This window comes from Leptosomus discolor, chromosome 8 (assembly GCF_034619465.1).
Source record: "Leptosomus discolor isolate bLepDis1 chromosome 8, bLepDis1.hap2, whole genome shotgun sequence".
NCBI lineage: Eukaryota > Metazoa > Chordata > Aves > Leptosomiformes > Leptosomidae > Leptosomus > Leptosomus discolor.
This window is the reverse complement of record NC_141398.1, coordinates 29408795-29431448: the sequence shown is the minus strand read 5'-3', so window position 1 is coordinate 29431448 and position 22654 is coordinate 29408795. Positions and strand designations below refer to the sequence as shown.

The 22654-nt window shown below is 39.4% G+C and overlaps 1 protein-coding gene across 4 annotated transcripts; it reads right to left on the bottom strand.

Annotated features, from left to right (window-relative positions):
* Positions 1-3484: 3484 nt before the first annotated feature.
* On the bottom strand, positions 3485-21755 carry RIPK1 (receptor interacting serine/threonine kinase 1). 4 transcript variants are annotated; one of them, XM_086469198.1, is made up of 11 exons: positions 21604-21755; positions 19772-19925; positions 19172-19309; positions 16591-16819; positions 15590-15739; positions 14238-14314; positions 10898-10988; positions 8212-8775; positions 6455-6523; positions 5211-5396; positions 3485-4269 (listed from the first exon to the last, which is right to left on the bottom strand). In XM_086469198.1, the coding sequence occupies exons 1-11, from the start codon at positions 21753-21755 to the stop codon at positions 3983-3985; spliced, it is 2097 nt and encodes a 698-aa protein (XP_086325324.1). In that variant the 3' UTR covers positions 3485-3982. The 4 variants fall into 4 exon arrangements, with proteins under 4 accessions (XP_086325324.1, XP_009951390.1, XP_086325325.1 ...); XM_009953088.2 differs by having other exon boundaries at positions 5211-5363; XM_086469199.1 differs by having other exon boundaries at positions 5211-5363; positions 10907-10988.
* Positions 21756-22654: the final 899 nt, after the last annotated feature.

The following is a 22654-nucleotide window of genomic DNA, read 5'->3' as shown; positions in this document are numbered from 1 at the left end:
CTCCTTCTCACTGTTACAAGGCTGGGTGTGTTTCAGAGACTCAGAGATTCTTACTTTATTTTCCATGTTCCTTCAAGACTAAAAGAAGGTTTTCATTTATTGTAGTATAATGATTAAAAAAAAATCTGTCAGAGAGCAATGACATAGTTTATTTAAAGCTGCTTGATCAGTCAGAGGCCAAGTTCTCAAGTATTGCCTCTCCTTGGAAACTGGCCTTTGAGGAAAAGGAGCTTATGTTGCCACCTCAGTTCAAAGTTCACATATCAAATACTTGCAACAGTGTCCTCTCTGAGTTTTTCATTGAGTATTGTTAATTGGTGGTATTTAGCAACTATTTTGGAAGCACTATAAATTCCCCATAATTCTTAGCTGCTTGTACACTGTTAATGGGGACATGGTAACAAAATTAACCAAATAAATTGCTCTGAACTACATGGACTCTAACTCTCCCTATTTAAGAATTTCAGCACAGGTTGGCTGCTGTGTAACGATGACTGTAGCTACGGATGGAGGCTGTACTTGAACAGTATTTGATCATTTGCTGCTGAACAGCATTCTAGCTTTGCCTCTGCAGAAAAAGCTCCTAGACTAGTTGCCTAGAGTAAAGGAGAAAGCAAAAGCAAGTGATTCCAAGGAACACAAGAATTCTAGGTAGGGAACTCTTTAGTATCTTAAACTAGTGCTTTTTGTGAGCAGAACTTGACTAGCAATAAAACCATGTTCTAAAGTCTCAAAGCTCTTACTCTCTTAAAATGGGAAAGCATAATGTCCTTGGGCATAAATGGATAAGTTCACCTGCTGTATAAGCTCTTCAAGGAGAGACCATGAGAAGGTCTGCTGCTGCAACCCACAGCCTTTTTCTCCCTGGCTTGTGCCTTGCCCACCTTATGAAAAATCTCTGTAAGGTTGCTGCATTACTGGTGCCTCTGTCCTTGAGGCTGATAGCCTGCCAGTTTGATGTGAAATTACTGTTCGGTCTTTTCTCTTCTTTCTTTTGCCACAAAGGATATCTGGTCTGTGCCGTAATATATCTCTCTTCCTTGCCCCAGTTATTTTCCTGCATTTTTGATCTGTCACGATAGGCTGCTTTTCAAAAATCAAGGATAGAGTTGATTTTTTTTCTTTTTTTGGGGGGGGGGTGAGGTGGGGGTGGTAGATGGAATGAGCAACCCATTAAGTTAATATTAGCTGATCTCTCTCTCCCATATTTAACATTTCTGTAAATTTTTAGGCCAAGGGAGAGCACTAACTCTTTTCTTTGGACCTCTTGTACACCATTGTCTTTTACATTTCACCTAGTTAACATTGTATTGAGACCTACAGCTTTGGTTTTTGACTATATTCATCTTAAGAAACAAGACCAGTCTTAATTAAAAGATATCAAGGGGATCCACAGACTCCCTAGGTAGTTTATTTCAGTAGTTAATTATCCTTATTATTAAATATGTATTCTAATTTTGGCATGCCTGGCTGCAGCTTCCAGGCATTGGGTCCTATTATGTGGTTTTCCACAATATGCTAAAGAGCTTGTAGTACTTAATATTTTCTGCCCAAGAAGCTGAATCCTCTCTGTAATTGAGTTCTGTAAGTGTTGTACTGAAAGAGATTGTTTCTAGCTTTCAGTTTTGTGGTTGTTTTCTACACTAGCCATAATGTCACCTGAACTATGAGCACTAGTCTAGAATTGGACTTGACAGCATCAAAGCTAAAATGACCTTCCTCTCCCGTGTCCCACTTTAAAGATCTAGGACTGGCCTATGCCTAAGTCTTGTTCTGAGATGCTTCATGATTGTGCTTTACATCTACTGTTGTTGTTGTTTCAGAATGTAAGGTCCAGGCTTGCTTGCTTTATTAAAGAGAAAACGAAGCATTTAGTGTTTGCCCATTAAATGACCACAATTCATTCTGTGTACCAAATAAGACAAGGATCCTATGAGGGGGAAAAATATCATGTTGTGTAAAGACTGTAGGTACGTGTGACCTAAAAGCAAATAGGGGCCTAGGGAACTGATGTAGCAATACTGTGAAACCAACCTTAATGGAACATAAATGGAATTTGTGGATCTGTTCAGGAATCCGTTTCATGAAGTTACACAGTAGCTGGTGGTTATTAGTCCCTGCGGACTGACACAGAAGAGAACACCCCCCCACCTGCCCCGCCCTGTGTATTTCTCCATCTCCTTCAAGGAGAGTAAACTATTATTTCTGGAAAGTGTATGCTCATTATACTAGAGAATGATGTCTTTTATCTGTCTATTGTACTCAAGAGTTTATAGAAAATTCAGCATGTTGCTAAGTCAAAACAGTAAGGCAATGCAATAAATTCTGAGGAATTCAAAATATAAATATTACTGTGGTATATACTGATACACCCCCAAGCTAGCCTCAATGGAAAGGAAAATATGGGGTTTAGAATACATTAACAATAAATGCTGCAGTATCTGGGTGGATGACACACTCTTTGTATTGATTTCTACTCAACTCTCCATTTTGGGGGCCATTTCCACTATTGCCTTGTGCTAGGTAGGTTTAAAGATGGCAAATGTGTTGGTGCTTGCTATGATTCCAGTTTCATTTTACTTCTACTAAAATGGTGGCCGTTGTATCAAAGAGCAGAAATCCATTCTAACTTTTATTAAATTGTTAGTTTTTTTGACAATAACCAGAAGCTAATGAACGCTTGCTGCTTTTTCTACAGCATAAAGAATGACCTGGTCCAAAACATCTGCTGGAAGTATTTCTAGATTTGATGGAAGTAGGAGGTATCACTCTTCATAGGAGAAGTCTGGCATAATTATTCTTGGGGCATAAAAATTTATAGCTCAGCAATTCTTCTTTCATAGATCTTGCACACTGAGATTATGTCAATACTAGCAAGTCAGAGTGGCAGGGAACACTCCCAGGCACTGGGATACCATCACCTATGCTACAGAGCTGTTCCAGTGTTCCCTGACACAACTTCAACGCTGTGAAATAGCCCTTACACAATATTTTTGAGGTTTAAAGAATCTGCTATCCTGGCAGCAGGCTGTGGCATGCCAGTTAACCTTGGCACCCAGGCACATTTACTTTACTAGTATAAATGCAGCCTAAGAGATTCGGAAAATAGTCATGCTCTGAGCCCCCACAGTGAGTAGGTGAATGGGTTTTCTATCATGTGGTAATAAGGCACTTTCCCCTTCCCAAAGCTCTCACATTTCCAAGTTTTTACTTTGAATTGCATAATGATTTAATTTCTTTTTTCACTATTTCATAAAGCATATGAGAAGCTTATCATGTAAAATCTCTTCTACCAAGCAATGTAAAACTCTAATGCAATATTAACCTGTGAAAAAAAGAATATTTTATCAATTATACTTTCTAAGCCAAAAATAATTTTTGCTTTTATTCACACTGCTCTTCTGCATAATTCTACACATCTATATTTAGTAAACATTATAAAAAGATTTAAAAAAATACCATATTGACTTAGAGCAATCTGGGATAGTACCATTGTAAGTATTGGCACTTGTGGCAAAATTTAAGAGTTGATTTTTGTTTTCTGTCCAAGTTTTTCACGGAGTGAGTCAGTCTTTCACATATTATTACTGATATATTAGCTTTGCTGAAATGACACGCTTTTATTTACAACTAAACAAGGGTATCAACGTTTTTCAAGACAGAATCTAGAAATTTTGTATTACATTCTCCTTGAATTGATATTACTATTGCATTTTATTGTTGTCGTTATCTTTGGACAATCATTTTATTCAGAAGGAAGATGCTTATTTTCTTTCATCCTCTGGAAGACCCAATTATCTTGATATAAACTTTTTACTTACTGGAGGTATTCACTGAAAACTGCTTGGCAGAAAATATCTGTTCCAAAAAGGAAAAGTCTGTGCAAACAGGAGAGCTCCAGAAAGTCTGTTCAGAATTATTACTTGTTATTGGAAGGTCCTCAGGAAAAAATACCCTCATTTTCCCCCAGTTCTCAGTCAACTTACTCCTCGTTCATTTGCATCAAACTAGTAAGGAGATCCAGTCTTTGGCAGCCGAAGAGGGCTTTGGCAAGTTTTCCAACTGTAGCGCCTTTGGAGCCCTCCCTCATTACCCACTTGAGTAGCATTTGGTAAACTTTTTCTTTTAGTCCATCTCGTTCATAGTCATGATCAATTTCATCAATCTCGGGATCACAGAAGCCCAGTTTGCGAGCACAGTGCTTCCACTGTTTAGCCAACTTTTCCCTCACTAGATTCAGATGTTTCTCAGTTAGGACAGTAGTATTGTCTGTAAAAAGAAGGGGAGTAAAAGAAAATAGCATTGTTTAACATTGCCCCTTTTGCTGCTATCTCACCTGTCCTCCCCCAACTATTTACTAGTAATATCTGGAGACAGAATTTTAGTGATACATAGAAGTGGGTTTCACGGAGGCAGTATTACCCAATGAAGGCAGGAAGAAAACTCCCAGTCGGAACACATGTATTAACAGGTCAGTTGCTGGACTTGCTTTTTGACCTGAGGCCATCATAGTTTGCCACTTAAACAGCTGCAAAATTGAAAAGCGCCTTCCTAGAGTTCTTGGACAGCTGACTGATGTCTATATGATATGTTTTATATTCTGGGACACTATTAATTTGTTTACTTGGGAATATACAGGGATAGTTTAATCTTGTATTAACCAATGAAAATAAATTAAATTTCAAAATCTTCTGATTTCTCCCTGAATTAAGTGGTCATGGCTCCAAGCCTGTCAGTGTTCAAGAAGTGTTTGAACAATGCTCTTGGATATATGGTTTAACTTTTAGGTTTCCCTGTGTGGTGTCAGGTGGTGGACTTGATGATCCTCATGGGTTCCTTCCAACTCAGGATATTCTAGGATTCAAACTGTAAGTCAGGAGAGGACCACCAATCCTAACCTTGCTTCTACCAGTTTGAGAGTTGTTATTCCTCTTGTTCTTGGTGCATATCCATCTATGCTTGTATCTGGGGTCTCATAAGAGGTCATGAAACTACAGGACAAATGAGGTATATGGTATTACAGAACAGTATTAGCACAAACCCCTATTTGTTTCATACACTCCTACGTACGTAGTAGAAAAGGACCCAAACAGTTATTTCTCAAGTATCAGAGGGAGAAAGTTGTACTGTTTTCATACATTCCAAACCAAATGACTCTCAAACAAATATATGGGGAAAATACATCAAAACTAGGGAGATAGTTCTCTTACCAAATATACCCATTGCTTCATATTGCATGTAAGTTGCTTCTGTAGCAACAGGACATGTGCTGATGTGTTGATTGTGCTCTTCAATCTTCATGTGATTGTAGGATCCAATTTGAATTCCAGAACTGTTACTTATGTTGTACTTGATTGAATCTTCTGTATAAGGGAATTTAATACATGAAAATCTGACTAAATGCATTTAGTATTTGCTAACTTGAAACTGCTAGTCAGAAATACTTACAGGTATGCATGATTAGTTTCTAGAAGTTGCACATAAGGAATGCATTTTATCATGTCTCAAAATATTATGAATCCTGTATCCTTTCCTTTTTTTTTTTTTTTTTTTTTTTTTTGAGGTGAAGGACTTGGGAAATACGAGATTTCTTGATTTTTTTTTTTTGAAAATTTTTTTTTTTTTAGCTAAAAATATGAACATATGTTTGCTATTTTCTTAACTGGTAACAAAATGAATCTAGCACAAGATATGAAGACATGCACACGTGCTTTGTCAATATTAACAGTAAAAGCTACTGTGCTTATAAATCTCCTTTCTCAAGCCTCTAGGCATTGGTTGCTTGTCACTTTTGGGTGGGGTCATAATCTAAAGACTCTAAGGGGTGTATAGTCAAGAAGACAGAAACCTGCTGTCGTCTTGTTTTCTTTGTAAGTGTAAATCACTTACAAACTGGACAAGCCTTGGAAAGGTTAATTAAAGAGTTCAGGGTGCTACAAGCAACATGACTTGAAAGGAGCCTATATTAACAACTCCTGAAGTACAGGACAGAATTTCAGGGGTTAAAGACAGTTGCACTGTAGAGACCTGTGCCCCAAGGAAGGCTGTTCAGCACAAAGCCTGCAGCTAGCAATTTGTATTAAAAATCCAGAGGAAGAAAGGCCAGATGTTCCAAGTGCATGTGTGGTTCAGGAGTTGTGTAGGGTCACAGCAACTTGATGTTTAATCTACAGAAGTGACTGGTTTAGGTGTACAGGAGATCTTGCAATGCCTTCATATTTTTAAAAGCTCTTTTACATAAAAGAAGTCCTTGATCCATCAAATACACATTTAATAGCATGTACAGGTCCTGCTAGAGACAGGAATTAGTTTTACATACTGGCACTGATAACTTCAGCTATGGTTAGAGCAATAACATAAATTATTTCAAATCCTGAAGTGTTTTTGCTTTACTGATCAGAATACAACGCATAGCCTGTTGGCTACCAGCACAGATTAAGGCTACAGCACTTACCTGTGCTTAGTCTGGGTGTAGTAGGATATGTAAAAGTTCCCCTTGTGAAAAGAGTGGAATCCTTATTACCTAAACAAAGAGGGAAAACAGAAAAAAAAATATGCCAAAAGCATTATGTAAATAAAAAAGCAAATGTACTTAAAAATGACTGCCACATTTGTAACAGTACGAGTATATAGTTTGTACTCTTAAATACAAAGAGATGAGAAGCTTTTTAATTAACAGGACTGTATCTCCTTGAATAGTTCTAGTTACAGCAATGACCTTATCATGGTTTTGCTTGATGACTAATAGCCTTAACCATCCTTGGATCCCAGTGAGGGCAATGGACTTCCATGAGGCTGTATAAATACCTGGCTAGTAGAAGGCAGTGTGGGATCACAGCATAGTTATGGACTGAGCTGCTTTGTAACAAGTATTCAAACTGAAAAATACCAAACTTCTAAGCGTGCTGTTACTGCTTACTGCTGAGACTGGTCGTGGTTTGTATTAGCACGCTGGTTGTGACCGGCTCTAGCAAAGGCATGGAACACCACTGCATCTTCTGCTGGTGGCAGTAATGTCCAGCAGAGATGTAACTTCCAGCCCAGGGCAGTAATCAATTTGGATGCCCACAGATGAGCTCTGCAACTCATGATGGGGTAGTAAGAGTGACTGGGTTATGGTCACCTGACAGGTCAATGGAAGAGCTGCAATGCAGCTTTTCTGCTTCTCGGTCTGATTTCTGCTGCATGCAGCCTCCCTACAATAACCGTTTTCTTCTTTCAAACAAATTTTACTTTATTACTGATGTTGACAGTTCTAATCCCTGCCTTCTGACATGACAGCTCTCAGATTCATTTCAGTAAATAAACTCACATAAACAACTAGTCGCAGCCTCTGCATAAATAATTTAACAGAATAACACTTTTGTGGCACTCTGCCTGTAAACAGTTAGGCATCCTTGATTTTCTTGTGAGATGATCTGGAAAAGAATGCCACACTAAAAATATCCAATATTTAGTAAGAGCAGGCTGAAGTATCTCGTGCTACCTCTGGTTCCTAAAAGTTGCTTATTATAGGCCTCTAGCTACCATTTATTTATACTTTTTGCCAATGCTCAGTGTTCTCTTCCTTCTTTGTCTCCATCTTTTTCATCTACAGCTCTCTAGTAAATACCAACAGAAGCTCCCCATCAGCACCATGCAGAGCTCTCTGGAGAAACCAGTTACAACCCCTAGCTCCTTGTTGGCTCCCTGAGCTCAGGAGTCTCTTGCCTTGTTGCAAGTCAAGCTAAGCATACTCATCTATTTTCTGAAATGCTACAAATGTTTCTGCACAAGCAGAACCAATAGTAGGAATGTTACATTTTTGAGAGCCTAAAGTTCTCCTTTGCTTTCCTAGAATGATTGGTGGCAGCTCTTGGTTTTGTTAGCTGCTGTAGCAGTATCTGCTATTACTTGGTTGGTAGCTGAAGAGTTAGGCGTTGGGTCTGACGTTCCTCTATTACACTGATGCTTTAGATATGGTTCATTTGAAGTTAACAGCATGAAATCAGTGAAAGCAGCATAATAAAGGCAAAGCTAGAGTGTTTTAGTGACCTGAATTAACCTCAAGTAAACAGAACTTAAATAAACTCACGTTTGGTATACCAGAGATCAACTGATAGCAATAAGCAGGTCGTTGCTATGTAAACTACAAAACACTCTTGGCCACTTCATTTTTAGAGAACAAGTGTGTCTTCAGAAACATAGGTGTTGGGGGAGGAGGAATCTCACCTGTATCTGTGTCTGCATTCTTTGGATACCAGTTTACATTGGTCTGTGATTGCACGTTTGGGCCAGATTCGGGCACAGGAGGTTTACTTAGGCTAAAGTTACTGGCTGAACACAATCCATAGACACTCTCTGTGTTTCCCGCTAGGAGACTGTTAGGGTTTGGCCCATAAAAAATATCTACATTTCCCTGTTTCAGTGTTGTTGCAGCTGGCTGTGGCCAAACATATGGATTAGGGTTTGATCGTGTTTTTTCAGCTCTTGGATACAGTTCACTCAACTGAGGAGTAGGAGGTGACTTTGCAAATGGATCGTAGGAAACTCTTCGTCTCCTTTCTTCCTCTCTCATTTCAGGGGTGTATACTATAGGTGGAACTGCTTTATCCATCCAGCTCCCGAATACATGATAGTTGTATTCACGCTGAAGTTTTCTTTCTAGATTACCAGTAGATGTAAATGAGGTCTCACAGCTCTCAACAGGCTGGTTCTCTGGGGAGGCAGCAAACAGGGCTTCATTCACCCGACTGGTCATGGGACCTTGAGAGCTGTGCAGAGAATTAGGCTGATCTGAAAGGGAGGAAAATTAAATATTTGAAATGCATCCAAATGCATGTATATAACTTGTTGCAATGATACTATAATCTATTAATTTACCTTTAATGTTATGGTAATATATAAAAGGTGAAAATATAAAATTACTTCCAGTATAAGCTGTGTTTTATTTTATAGAATGCCTTTACTGAGAAGTATTACTAGATTTTTATCTAGAAAGTACAGGCTTGTTTAAGCTATCACTGTCAAAATCTCACTTGGTCAAGTGGTGTCAGAATTCACTGCATACTTTGCTTATATTGACATCAAATTCTCAACCACTGAAACAAACAGTTCCTGGAGGCATCTGTAGAGTCTGATTTAATAGTGTGTCTCCGCTGGCATTAACTGGAGTTTAATCAGTGCAAAATTGGAGTGTAACAGGATGGAAAATAACACCACTGTAATAGGCATTACTTCATGCAGTGCAAATAATTTGTCATTAAAGTCATGTTTGCAAAGGATTATGTAAAATTTCCTGTCTGGGTTCTTTGTGATGAATCCTTCTTGTCTAGTTTATTCTTCATAGTCCCAAAGAATACATGTTTACAAGTAACGCCTTCCAGATAAAACAGTCTGGTATCTACTCTCACTATCAAAGGATGCTCTACTTCAGTTTTGAACTAGATTGAGTTATGATCTGGATCATGCTGCAGCATTCCAAGAGTAAATAAGAATGTAAAAAAACCTGCTTGTTATTACTTGTTCTTGTGTTTTTAAGGGTAGGCCTACAGATGTTTTCTTAAAAAGTTCTGAAAGTTTCACAGTTGTTTAAAAAAACATTGAATGTTGCCTAAAGCAAGGGACTCTCACAGACCACTGTAAAATTGGAATTAAGTGTAAGTATGTGCTTCTCTTTAGCTCAGATAATGCCAGTGAACTGGTTATTTTTTTCCAAATTACATTAATTCACTCCATATTAGGCGGGACCAAAACTAGTTCCTTTTGATGGCTGTGCATTAGTACACCTTCAGCCTCACTCGCTCTGCTTCTTTTATTACTGCTGCTAGAGAGGAGGAATAAGCTAATGCAGAAACAACCTCATCAAAAGTGACAGCTATTAGCAATTCAGTATTAGCATAAACTATGTGTCATCCACTCTCCAGGGCAAGCGTGAGATGTATGAACAGATGCTGTGGGCTATCTTTCGCTACTACTGTCTGAGTAATGCCCATTGACTGAAGAAAAAAAAAAATTGACTTTGACTGACGGGCTGTCAAGATAGTATCTTTGTGCAGTGTAGATTTCCAAGAAAGCCTTTCATACTTAAAATACAAAAGCATCATCAGCTGCAGTCATACGTGATTATTTCTGCTAGGGAAATGTAATTATTTAAAAATATAGCAGTGGGGCTGCCCTACTAAGTCATCAGTTCTACTGAAAAGAGTTATGGCAAACCTAGCTTTGGGGAAGATTTATTAGTTGCATTTTACAGTTTAACATTATTCATTTAATAATGTCTTTCAAATAGTGTAAGCAAACTTATCGGGATTTTATTTCTACTGAATTTGATATTGCTGCTTGTAAATCAGTGTAGCAAATATGATCCTATATTCTTCGCCATTAGGAAACTTTGGTAAAAGAATTCCAGGTATGCTACTACAAAACTGTAACTACATAATCCTGTATTAGTGAGACAGCTCTCTAAAACCATGAAACACGCAACTCATCCAAGATTTGATAGAAAATGAGAGAACAGAGAAAAAATTCATCTATTAGTGCTCCTCAGGTACAGAGAAAGATCATAAAAAAAGGAATATGTTATGATTATGCATCCTGGTTGTATTCAGAGCATTCATAAGAAAGGCTGAAGTGGGGAAAAAGGAAAGTCTTCATGAAATTAAAGCCTGCAAAGCAGTTGGCATGATTAAAATGAAATGGATTCAAACTGTAGATTGTGGAAAACTCAAAACAGTTAAGTATGACTTTTGGGAGCCTGGGAGAATATGTAATCTTCTCTCTGAAGTGCTGAACAACTGAGTCTCTTCATAACCCCTTAATGGTAAGACTACATACTTTGTACATGTACACAACTTTATCTTTGGCAGAATACACAAAATAATGATGTACAGAATAATACACAAAATAAGTGACTTACCTATTTGACCATTACTGTTATCTTCTGCTACAGCATCTATTTGAAGGGATTGCATCCTATTCAGCAGTTCATTTGACTCAGGCCACATTTTCTGTGCATAAGAAAGAACAAATGATCAAGTTACAGGCAGAAGATTAACCAAAGGGAGTACCTGCAGAGTAGGAAACAGTACAGCTTCACAGTGAAGCGACCTGGATGAACAGGTTCCATGAATCTGTGGGAAGAGATCCCACACGCTTACAGAGAGCACAGCCTGACAGAAAATACCCATTGCTTTGCTACAGATGGGCAAAATATTTTCTTCAATCAAGGGAGGAAGGATTGCAATGCAACTGCAATATATAATACTCTGAGTTGGCCAAACAATACCCTTGCCTACATGAATATGAGCTTAATCCAGACAGAGTGGTTTTGGATTGTCTGTCTTGTACTTAATAGCTAGACTTTCTGCAAGCAATCTCAGTGAGAGGATGCTGCTGAGGTAAAGGTAGCAAATGTGCATCCTGTTTTGTGGATCTGTATTTAGTAAGTACAGGCATCAACGAGGAAGAGGTGAGGAAGATGATTTACATTCAGGTATGGCCACATTGACTTTTATGAAGAGTATTAGGAATAAGGAGTTCAGAACAAATCTTCAGAAAGATGCAGTATAATTTGCTTTCTGTAAATCCTCAGACTCGCTTCACTAGAGTGAAGACAAAATCCATTCCTACTCTACTCTTTTGATGTTCCCATTATTCAGACTTCACTGGAAGTAAAAAAAAATTTTACCTAGAAAAATCAGTTTTCCCCAGTGCTTCTTACTCATAAAATGATTTCTAGAAGTATGGTTTTGCTTTGTGGGGTTTTTTTTATTATTATTAAATCCAAGAAGTACTTTCACAGACTAAAAATCAACAACTACTATCTCTTCCCAAAAAATCTACTTCCTTCCAAAAGCAAAAGATGACATTCTAAAGCACATTACAACCTTAGGTCCTTAGATTTTACCTGAGTAACTGCATGGCTTGAAGCAGGGGGATTGGACCAGATGACCTCCCAGAGGTGCCTTCCAACATCAACCATTCTGTGGTCCTTTTACTTGGGAGGCTGTGGACTCTGCTTCCATGATTGCTAGTGGGAGAGGGGGAAAGACTATGCCCAAACCCTCTAACTCATGTTGCTACTGAAGCTGTTCTAGTGGTTCACCACACTGACTTGCCTTGGATGCTGTACTTGCATTCTGTGCCTTGATTGGAATGGATGCTTTCCTTTCTGAGAATGTAACAGGCCCGTGGCCCATTTTCTAAACAGTCCTTTGGTCCCTATGATTTGAGAGGTATATTTGTAGAGAGCTAAAACACTAGTATAATTGGCCATAATCCTGATTTGGGGCCACTACGGTAAGTTAAGGTGTGTATACTTCACACCGTGAGTTAGTTTGGTCAAATCAGTCCAGGAAATTTGTTTCATAAGTTTCATTTTGAAAAATTCTATTTTTTTTTTTTTTTTCTTCTGAACAGTCACTGGTGCTTCACAAACATCATACGTTCTCTAAAACAGAAACTTTCACTTTCACAATCGTAGACTTGGTGACAGAAGGAAGCACTTTAAAGAAAACTGTAAATGAATGGTTTCACAAAGGAAGTTTGTTGTGGGTGGTGTGTGGTTTTTTTGTTGGGTTTTTGTTGTTTTTTTTTTTTGCTTTTTGAAGTTAAAATAACTGGGTATGTACTCTTCTAAGCCTCACTTCACTGCAAAGATTAAACCCCTGATAGCTGTCAGTACTAAGGAAGTAGGTAAATTGATAAAATCTGTGATTTTGGGACTGATTATGGAACCTTTTTAAGAAATTCTCATTCACTTCTTTTCAGTCAGGAAATCATTCTTTGTATCATAACTTATAAACCAACAGCCAGAAAAGTAAAAGAAACCAACTTGGACACTCAGGAAAACATCTGATTTCAAATTTTCCCTGTGGTTATTACTGCAGTATAGCTTCCTGGTCTCAAGCAGGCTGGGACTCATTAGACAGTGCCTGAACACAGGACAAAAAATTACCAAGAATTTACAGAGGTTTTTTTTTTTTACACTTATTCTAAATCATATTCTGCCACTTTTGAATCTCTAGGCATAACATTTCATGAGTGAGATTTAATGGATATATGAGGAGCTTTTGCAAAGTATTATAGAATCAGAGTGTCACTCAGGTAGGAACAGACCTTGGGGGATCTCAGGCCCACCTCCTGGTCAGAACAGGGTCACCTATGGGATCAGAGTTGGCAGCTCAGAGCTTTGTACAGCTGGGTGTTGAAAACCTCCAATGATGGTGACTGGACAACCTCCTTAGCTTGCTCCACTGCTTGGCTGTCCTCATAGGGAAATGTTTGCTTTCTCTCTTAAAACCACTTTAAATCTCTCTTGTTTCAGTTTGTCTGCTGTCTCTTGTCCTACTGTGCACTGCTGTGAAGAGCTTGGCCCTATCTTCTCAATGAACTCCTCATAGGTAGGGGCAGGCTGCTATTTATGTGCCCCCAAAGCCATTGTGTGTCTGATGAACATACCTGAAACAGCCCTGGTCCCTCAGCCCCACCTCGTATGGCAGGACTAACAGGAGCTAAGCAGATCTGCCTGATCTGCTGCCTGTGACACTGTTGGTACAGCCTGGGATGCCGCTGGCTTTCCAGGCTGACAGAGAGGCTGTGGCTGGTGCCCAGGTTGCTGCTCACCAACACCCTGAGGTCCTTCTGAGCAGTGCTGCTCCCCGGCCAGGCAGCCCCCAGTTGGCACTGAAGTCAAGGGTTATTCCACTTACAGCATGTTGCTTTTGTCCTTTCTGAATTTCACGAGGTTTCTGTCACCCCATTCCTCCAGCCTGCAGCTGGCAACCTTGCCCTTGTATTGACTAGTCCTCCTAGTTTGGTGTCACCTGCACACCTTATGAGAGTAGGCTCCATCCCTTCCCTGAGGTCCCTGATAAAGGAGTAAATCAGAGAAGGTCCCAGTATAGTAGACCCCTGTACTATGGCAGTTGCTACTGGCCTCCAGGTGAAGTAGGACCCAGTAACCACTACCCTCTCAGACTCACCATTCAACCTGCTTTCATCTACCCATCCAGACAGTAACATGCGCACTTGGATACAACTGTATTTTAGGAGACAGTGTTGAAAATCTTCCTAAAGTTGAGGTAAATGACATGCACTGCTTTCCCCTCATTCACAAATCCAGCCATTTTATCACAGAAGTAAATCAGGTCGGTCAAGCATGATCAGTCTCAAAGTGGCAGAATCTGGCCATAACTGGGGTTAGGGAGAGGGGATGTGGGGAACTGACGCTTTAAAATGCTTAGAAAGTTACTCACTTTTAACTCCTTCATATCATCTTCAATATTTTTTGCTAGATTTTGATAGTAAAATGGCTTGTATCTTTGACTAATTTCTGCAAAAAAAAAACCCAACCTAAGTGAAAGTGGTTTTCAATGGAAAATAAAAATTATTTATACTGTTAACAATTTTGATGGATAAGGATTGAACAAAGAATTGTATGAAGTCAGAAAGAAAAATTATACATACATGTGGAATCTGTTCACATGGCTCATTTTGCCTTAATGTAGTAACAAGAATAGGATGATTTCTAGGGATTTTTTTGGTGTCGTCACATTGCTTTTTAGGGTGAAAGTGCTCTGTCTATGATCTGTGGCTGACAGCACCTTTTCTTGACTTGTCTTGCCAAAAGACTGATTGCCACATTTTAAGAAATAAGATATATTCAGTTGCATTCGGCTATTTGATAAACAACTATCCTGTCTCTGCTAAAGATGGAATTACTGAAATAATCTACTGACATGGTAAATATTGGTATTTTGCATATGGGAAAATCAGAAGAAAAGACCCAGTGCAAGCATAAACTCAATCCATTAGCAGGAGATCATGCAGGTTAAGTGTGGAAATAGTAGATGGATTCCTCCTGGTATGCACACTTGCTCTTGGTGCCCCTGTCTAAATCCAAACCTCCATTTCTTGTTACGTGTAGGGTTTTTTTTTTCTGGTGGTGGTTTGGGCTTGGTTGGTTTTTTGTTTATTTGTTTGGGTTGGTTTTGTTTTGAGTTCTTTTTTGGGGGTGGGGGTTGGGTTTTGGTTGGGTTTTTTTGGCACTACATATTGAGGCAGGAAGAAGAGACAAAAGGAGATAAAGAATTTTGACTTACGTGCTGCATGCTTTTAGTCTCCTTCCTAGACCATTCAGTCAAGACTTTCCTTGACTGCCGGTGTTTTGGGATCCGGCCATATGAAAGGATGATTAGCTAGTCAACAGCTGTTGCATTGCTCATGGAAGGCTAAACTGGGACAGCTTTTGAAGTTGTTTGGACAGGGTATTTTCTCAGTCTGGCCCGAGATAGGCTACTTCTCTAGATGTTAGTAAATTTCTGTAAATTTCAGCAGGAAGATTATACTATGCTGAAGACAAATTATCAGCAGGTATAAAGTATCTTGGTTTCATCTACCCACCAGTATTTCTCAAATCTGTAAATGTTGGACCAGATCCCATTTTTAGTCAGGGCACAGAAAGCATGTTTTACTGGGCATGTGAATTGATATTTCTATTTTCAAAGCAAAAAATCGTATTTTAAGAGGAAGAAACTCAAGTTTGTTTTGCTGCATTATAAACTACTGATGGACACATAAAAAAAAGAGCCCCAAAGCAATGCCTTACCTGCAAAGGTTGGCCGTTTCTCTGACTCTTGCTCCCAGCATTCTTTCATTAAGTCAATAATTTTCACTGGACATTTATCACTGATCTCCTTTATATCTGGTCTGTTTCCATTCATGATGCCAAAGCAAATCTGGGCTTCATTTATACCATCTGAAAAATAAAACTTCCTATCAGATCCTGATCATGGCTTTTGCTAGCTTTCTGTAGGTAAAAGGAATAGTGAAGAAGCTCCCTGTGTGTTTGTGGATATGTAAAAGAAGATTTCAGAGAAAGATGACTGATTTACAGCTACAAATCTCTCACATTAGTGAATTTGAATCCACTGCCCTAACTTCCATGGATAAGAGATTTATTTTAAGATTAAGAGATTTACTTTTATATGTAAGACATGCCCAGTGTGAGTAAGGGTGACTGATCTAGCTCTCTAGAACCTGAATCTCAGTTATGCTCTGCACTGGGTACGCACACAAATATGGCCACACAGGCAACATTTAGCCATTTAGTTAGCAAAAAATCCATCCGAAATTATAAACCTGTTACTCTGGAATTCCGCAGTCTGCTCCTACTGCTCTACATGAGTACAGTACCACGTGCTGAGAAACTAACACCACGCAGCTGAGAAGCGGTAACTGGCTGTGTAACTGTTCCTATTAAAAGGAAAAACCACATGTAACTAGCCCACCTGAGGAAACTGCATACATCAAAGTTTCCATCCTGGCCTGCCCAAGGTTTGTCTTAACTTCTGCCACTGAGTGCAGGCTTATGCCCACACCATGTGGATGTGAATAGACTGGGCTCATGCCTGCATTTCAACTCAGATGTTCTTGTCCACACTTAGAAGTCAGAAATGATGCAACTAATGCCCCTTACTGGCATCAGGTGCCTAAGAGGTGCTATTCTTGGGCACAGGCAACTTAATCTACCAATCTTAATTTTATAACTTTAAGTGCTTGACGTGTGTAACTTAATTTTGTGATAGAGCCCTTTTAGAAGTAACTTACGTTCATATGGCTCTTTGTTAGCAAAAATTGCCCAGATTACTATGCCAAAGCTGTAAACATCTGATTTCTCCACAGGTTTTACATTAAGACAGCGTAAATGCTCTGGAGCCATATAGAAAAGAGTCCCAGCATTGTTCTGGCAAGTGCTCTTGATTTGCTTCTGTCGGACAGTCTCCTCTTGGGTCAGACGACTCCAGTTCTTAAAGGAGGCAACACCAAGATCTGCAATCTGAAAAATGAGACACATCAGAGCTAGTGCTGTGATGAAGAGGAGATAAACAAGTATTTCATGCAATGCTCACTTTTATAATGATTAGCTGGTAATAACTTATCTAAAAATGGAACACTGCAAAAAATGCAAGTACAAGAAAGGAAAACAAACTATTTGACATTTTATGGATGATTTTTTTTTTTTGCATAAACAGTCACTGCCAGTTGGGAAACATTAGGTTGAACCTTCATTATTAACTTAATCCCACTTGGACAATCACACAATGCAAGAAAAAAAGAGAAGTTTGGTTTTGCTCATGTTGACAATCACATTCAAGATCTGCTTTCAGTGCTCGTGGCAGAACAGAAGATCCATACGAGAAAAGCTAAGATTCAAATCCAGAAGTAATCTATGAGATGGGCAGGTATCCCTCCTCCCTCATTGCCCTTTCCATTTATATTCCATTTAACTCAACTTCCTTAGATCCTCCTGTAGAAAGTGGGAGGAAGAGGATCTAAAATGATGTGATGTGTATGGCAGAGACATGGAAAAGGATAGCATGGAATAACTTAAAGCAGGGATACCTGGGTACTGTGTGCTTGATAAGGTGACATTACTGAAACCTTAGAGTGCAGTCTTACAACTAGACTAATGGCTGATGGTGAAGAAAGCAGTCCTTCCCTCCTTGCCCCACAGCCTTCTGTTCTGTGCTTCCTCTGTTCCTCCTGTTCCAGCACTGACACTTGTCTCACACTGGGAAGACCTAGTGCAAGGCATCAAACGGCTTGCTGAACCAAGTGCTCCCCAACAAAAGGGTAGCACTGCCAATGAGGCAAATAGTGATCTGCTGATTTGGCTTCCTAAATCAGGGCAGGGTGGTCAGATTAGCACCAGTGCTAACACACGGGAACAGGAGAGGAAAAATGGAAGAGAATAGGACTGCTTTTCTTGGCCACAGGCAGCTGTCAAACTGAGTTGTGTAACCCAAACGCTTCAGATAAAACCGAGGGGACAACTTGCCTCACTTCTAACTTGCTTTTCTTTTCTCTCTTGTTGCCTCTAACTAGCTTATTGTTCCTCTTGAGTTTCTGAAGCTTTGGGCTAAATTTAGAGGTCATGTATTCAGAGAACGAGGAAAATATAAGTGACATCCTACTGAGGAAGTAGGAGTTGAAGTTCATGTCTACAAGACAGAGGAGATCTAATGTGATAGAGGAAGATGTGATATATTTCTTCCTACACTTGCAGTTTCCTAGAACAACTATTTCGTTTTATAAATATTGGCAATGTTAGACACATTCAAGCAGACAGATTGTACAACAGCTGCCTTAAATTATACTTTTGATCAAGCTGCTTAAGGAAGTCTGATCTGATTCTGAATTTGATCCTGGGTTCCAGTTCAGTTTGTCATACAGTGTGATGATAGCCTGGTTTGGTCCTGTCCATGTAAGCAAGCTGAAACCCAAAAAGCCATCCAATTTACATTTAAAGCAGATCATGATTTTTTTAATTATTATTTTTGGGAAAAAAAATACAGTTTATCCTGCTTAACTGCAAGCTGCTCATATTGCACTAGGACTTGCTACTATATTAACCTTGTCAAACAACTTCTCACTAATTTGTGTGAGAAATATCAAATGACAGAGCTCTCTTCACAGGAATTTATTTTGTAGTCCCAAACTGTAATGGGGTGATTATTTCAGCAACTCACCTTGACCAGAGACAGGACATTTGATGAGGACTGCTGCAAATTCTACTTGGGTTTATTCAGCAGTAGGCTCTATAGCTACATGTCTTGATCCAAAACCCTACTAAAGTTAATAGAAGAGCTTTGGAATAGGTTTATAAATCATTCTTTGAAGTAGTCTCCTGCTGCTTTTTTTGTGGCTGCTGGCTGTCATTTAAAAATGATGACTAAGGGAAAAAAGAGGGAGACAAAAGAGGAAAAGATAATAGGCAAAAGAAGGAAAGGAACAAAAAGGAGGAGGTAAAGGCAAGAGCAATAAAGAACAACAGACATGATCCATAAGACATTCTATTTTGTTTCAACCTCTATGTGTTAAAAGTTTGTTTTTAATTTCTACCTATCTTGTGATTTGTAGTTCATTAATTCTCAACAATATTATTCATTCTTTTTAATACCCTTAGTGACTTTTTTGTCTTCACAGTTGGCAGAAGATTATGCAAACCTCTGGCTCAGAGATTGTATAGGCCACCATACTTCAGTGATCCACTGCTAACACTCTCTTAGGGATAGCTTGCTAGGCTACAAAGGAGTTCATCTACCAGTCACGAATATGAACCAATGCAGCTGAACTGGGTTCTTCAACCCAAATCATCAACTTTCTCCATTTCTGTTCTAACAAGTACCTTAATGTGGAAGTCTGTGTCCACAAGGATGTTTTCTGGTTTTAGGTCTTTGTGTACGAAGCCTTGCTCATGCAGATAAAGCATTCCTTCTGTGATCTCCAGCACGAAACGCGCTTTCACTGACAAAGGCAGTGAGAGCTAGAACAAAGAACAAGAAGTACCATCTATTAAAAAATGCTACTACAACCATCAAATTAAAAAACAGTCTTTAAATAAATTTCTTTTTCAGTCCCAAGAGTACCTCTGCTCAAGCCATGGCAAAAAAAGAACTAAGGTCCTTCTTGGATCTAAATGTTTTCTTTGGAAGTAATTCTAGAGTCACTCCATATTCACAAAAGCATTCTTCTTTAGGAAATTCTCCACAGACCTCTACAAACCCTCCTGTAACTGTGAACCTATAACTGTGGTCTGCTCCTCTGTGATACGCAGGAAAGCCATAGTTGTCCTCTGCTGTCTCTAAAGAAGGTGGGTCTGCCACTGGCTCTTTAATAAAGAAAGGAGAATGAGAAACTAAAGAAACTGTTCTCTGGAGATCCTGTCCCTTTCAAGCATCTTATCCACCCTAAGGCAGGGCAAGGGATGAAGCAATTCACTGCTCACTTTCTGTAGCACTTTCATCATGTTCCCCCGGTCCACATACTCCATCACAAGTGAGTAGTTTCCGTCTTCCAAAATTATACCTAGTAGTTTTACCACACGGTCATGCTGCAGTCTGCGCATAATCCTGCCTTCTTCAAGGAGGGAAGCATTGTATCTGTAAAACAGAAGTTGCACTGAGTTCAGGTGCCAGGCTAGAAAGGACACAGGGATGAAAATGCTGTTGATTCATAATGAAAATGATGACCAAAAATATCAGCGTCCCTAGAGCCACTGTAAGATGAACAACACCTTCATCTGGTTTTGAATTGATCCTGCTCTGTTTGTGCCAGGTTATATTCTCTTAAGTCTCAAATGCCTTGCACAGAGACTGTCTGCTCAGCCTGGTTTTAAGGCCTGCTTTTCAGAAAGTGCATAAGCATTCTTTTTGTAGGTGCAGTGCTGGTTGTGTATGCCCAAATCCCTGAACTGAGGTGGGATCAGGACAGGGCAGGGCTGAAAGAGCCTTTGGACAAGGAAGATCAAGACCTGCTCCACTACCTCTTGTACAGGAAACTATACAGGCCTTTTTCTCAAAGGGCTGGTATTCATGTTCATGTTCAAAGGGGATTTATTACAGGGGATCCATCCACATACTGGATGGTGATAACACTGACTAACATTTACTCATTTAGGATGAATTCAAAGCCTAACTCTCTATCTGGGCCTCAGTATAACCCATCAGTAGTCACAGGTACACAGCTGGGAGCTCACTAAGGGTGTTAAAGAAGGATGGTACCCATTATATTAAATAGCCATCTTTTTACTATTGCTCCTGTTGTAGTCATTGGGCAAAAGGATGTAAGAAAATCCTGAGACTATGTTGATTGCTAATGCTTTCATACCCTGTGACTTAAAAGGAAACTGCTTCCTCCCTCTGTGTTCCTCTGGTACTAGAGAAGAAAGCGGCTGGTTTGTTTGCATTAGGCTCAGTTGTAAATTTGCTTAAGGCTTTTGGTTCAAGACATAAAGGAATAGTGAACTTATGAGCCTGTATAGCGAGAAAGTAAAAACACAAACCCCAAAATAAACTAGGCAGGCTTGTCCATTTTAACTGTGTTCATCCCAAACTGTCAGTACAGCTTGCAAACTACAAGAATCTCTCAACTTGCCTTCCACTGGCAAAATAAAAACCCTGTTAATGTATTTATTGTAATCCAAACTAGCAGAACATGGGTTTTTGTCTCTCTCTAGTGGATGACTCATGGGAGAGTTTTAGGATTGTTATGGCTCTGAGGTAGTAGAGCTGCAATGGGACCTGAATCCACTGAAATCAACAGCTAATTCAATCCTTGCATTAAGTCAGTGGGCTTGGCTCACTCTGCTTTTTCTCAATGGAGAGAGGGTATTATTGGTATTATACACGCGGGGTTGGAGTCCTGCTGATAGCTCATCTATGTTTAGTTCCTAGCGGACATCTACGGTTGGACAATTGTATTGAAAATTAATCTAAAAGCTTGAAAATATCATGTGTCCACTGAGTTCCTGCATTTCCTTAAGTGTGCAGGAGTCCCCTCGATTCTTAACAATTCGCAGTAGTGCTCACCTTGCAACTCAAAACAGGAACTTCACCGGAGCAACGAGTTAAAACTAAAAAAGTTGGCTTGTGAGGGTAAAAAGGAAAATTTGCAGGACAGCTGCTAGTATTGTCTTAAGAGTATCTTCCCCACATACAGTATCTCCAGAATCCAAAGATCTGAAATTGTTATACTTTATTTAGATTTATCTCCACTGAGTTTGGAGGATTCCTTAGGCTAACGGAAAGATATAAATCAGAACTAAGATCTGTAACTTACTCAGTGCGCTGAGGTCCTGTATAGACTTTTTTTAATACTACATAGCCATGCTTCTTGTGAAAGCATAAAGAAATTGTTCCAAATCCTCCGGCGTCTAATTGTTTTTTTTCAAGCAAATCCTGCGTGTTCATGTGGATGTCTTCCAGAGACATGTTTGCAGTCTTTGTGGCTTAGCAATTGAAACAAAATCAAGTACACTAGTGCTTCTGGACCTGTACTACAAAGGAAGAAAAAGAAGTGTCATTATCAAGCATTTAGCTGTTCCACTAAATAAGTGTCTGTGTAAGGAGTGGGACACAAGGGTCTCGTGACCCTTATGAACAAAACACCTCAGTTTGAAGCCAAAAATGCTGTGGTTTTCCCACGATCACACCTAAATATCACAATGATTTATCCTGTCAACCCGTTACAGTTACATTAAGTAGATGTAAAACCATTTCTTCACCTCAGGATCGCTGTTAATAAATATTTTTTATCCACATCACATGCAGTAGATCTGTACTGTACCTACACTTCACATGTGCAAAAACTGAAACCCAGAAAAATCAAGGGCCACGGTCCCAAAGGCAGGTAGTGCCTAATGATTCTGATAGGTATCCCATTTTCTAAACTGCCTGAACATGGGCCCATCAGGTGCCCAGATACTTATATAACCCTCAGCCACCTTTTAGGCATCTTTGCAAATCCACCTCTAAAGGGTTTGCTTCAAGCTTCAGACAAACAAACAAACGGTTTCTCTGGAGGGTGAAACAAAGAACCCAGCTTCTGTGGGAAATTTATTTTCACAGCTGTCTGAATTGAAGGAGACAAGTGCTAGGAAGGACTGTAGTGGGGATATAAGTCAACTTCCCCGCCCCCTCAAAGACTAGGAACAAAGACATTGTTTGCACTATCTCCTAAGTTCACCAAGAGAAAAAGAGAGTTTAGGGGAGCCTACGAAACGGGTAGATGAGGAAACCCCATTGGATGCCAGAATAATTTTAAGCCTATGATAAAGCTGTGGTACTCTCTTGCCTAACATTTCTCAGGAGGTAAAACCTTAAAAGAAGGA

Excerpts from the sequence above, each read along its gene's own strand:
- RIPK1 (XM_086469198.1), bottom strand. The coding sequence starts at position 21,755 with ATGTCTCTGGAAGACATCCACATGAACACGCAGGATTTGCTTGAAAAA. Across the intron at positions 14,315-15,589 it reads GAAACGGCCAACCTTTGCAG|AAATTAGTCAAAGATACAAG; the intron begins GTAAGGCATTGC and ends TTTTTTTTGCAG. Across the intron at positions 4,270-5,210 it reads TGAAGCAATGGGTATATTTG|ACAATACTACTGTCCTAACT; the intron begins GTAAGAGAACTA and ends TTCTTTTTACAG.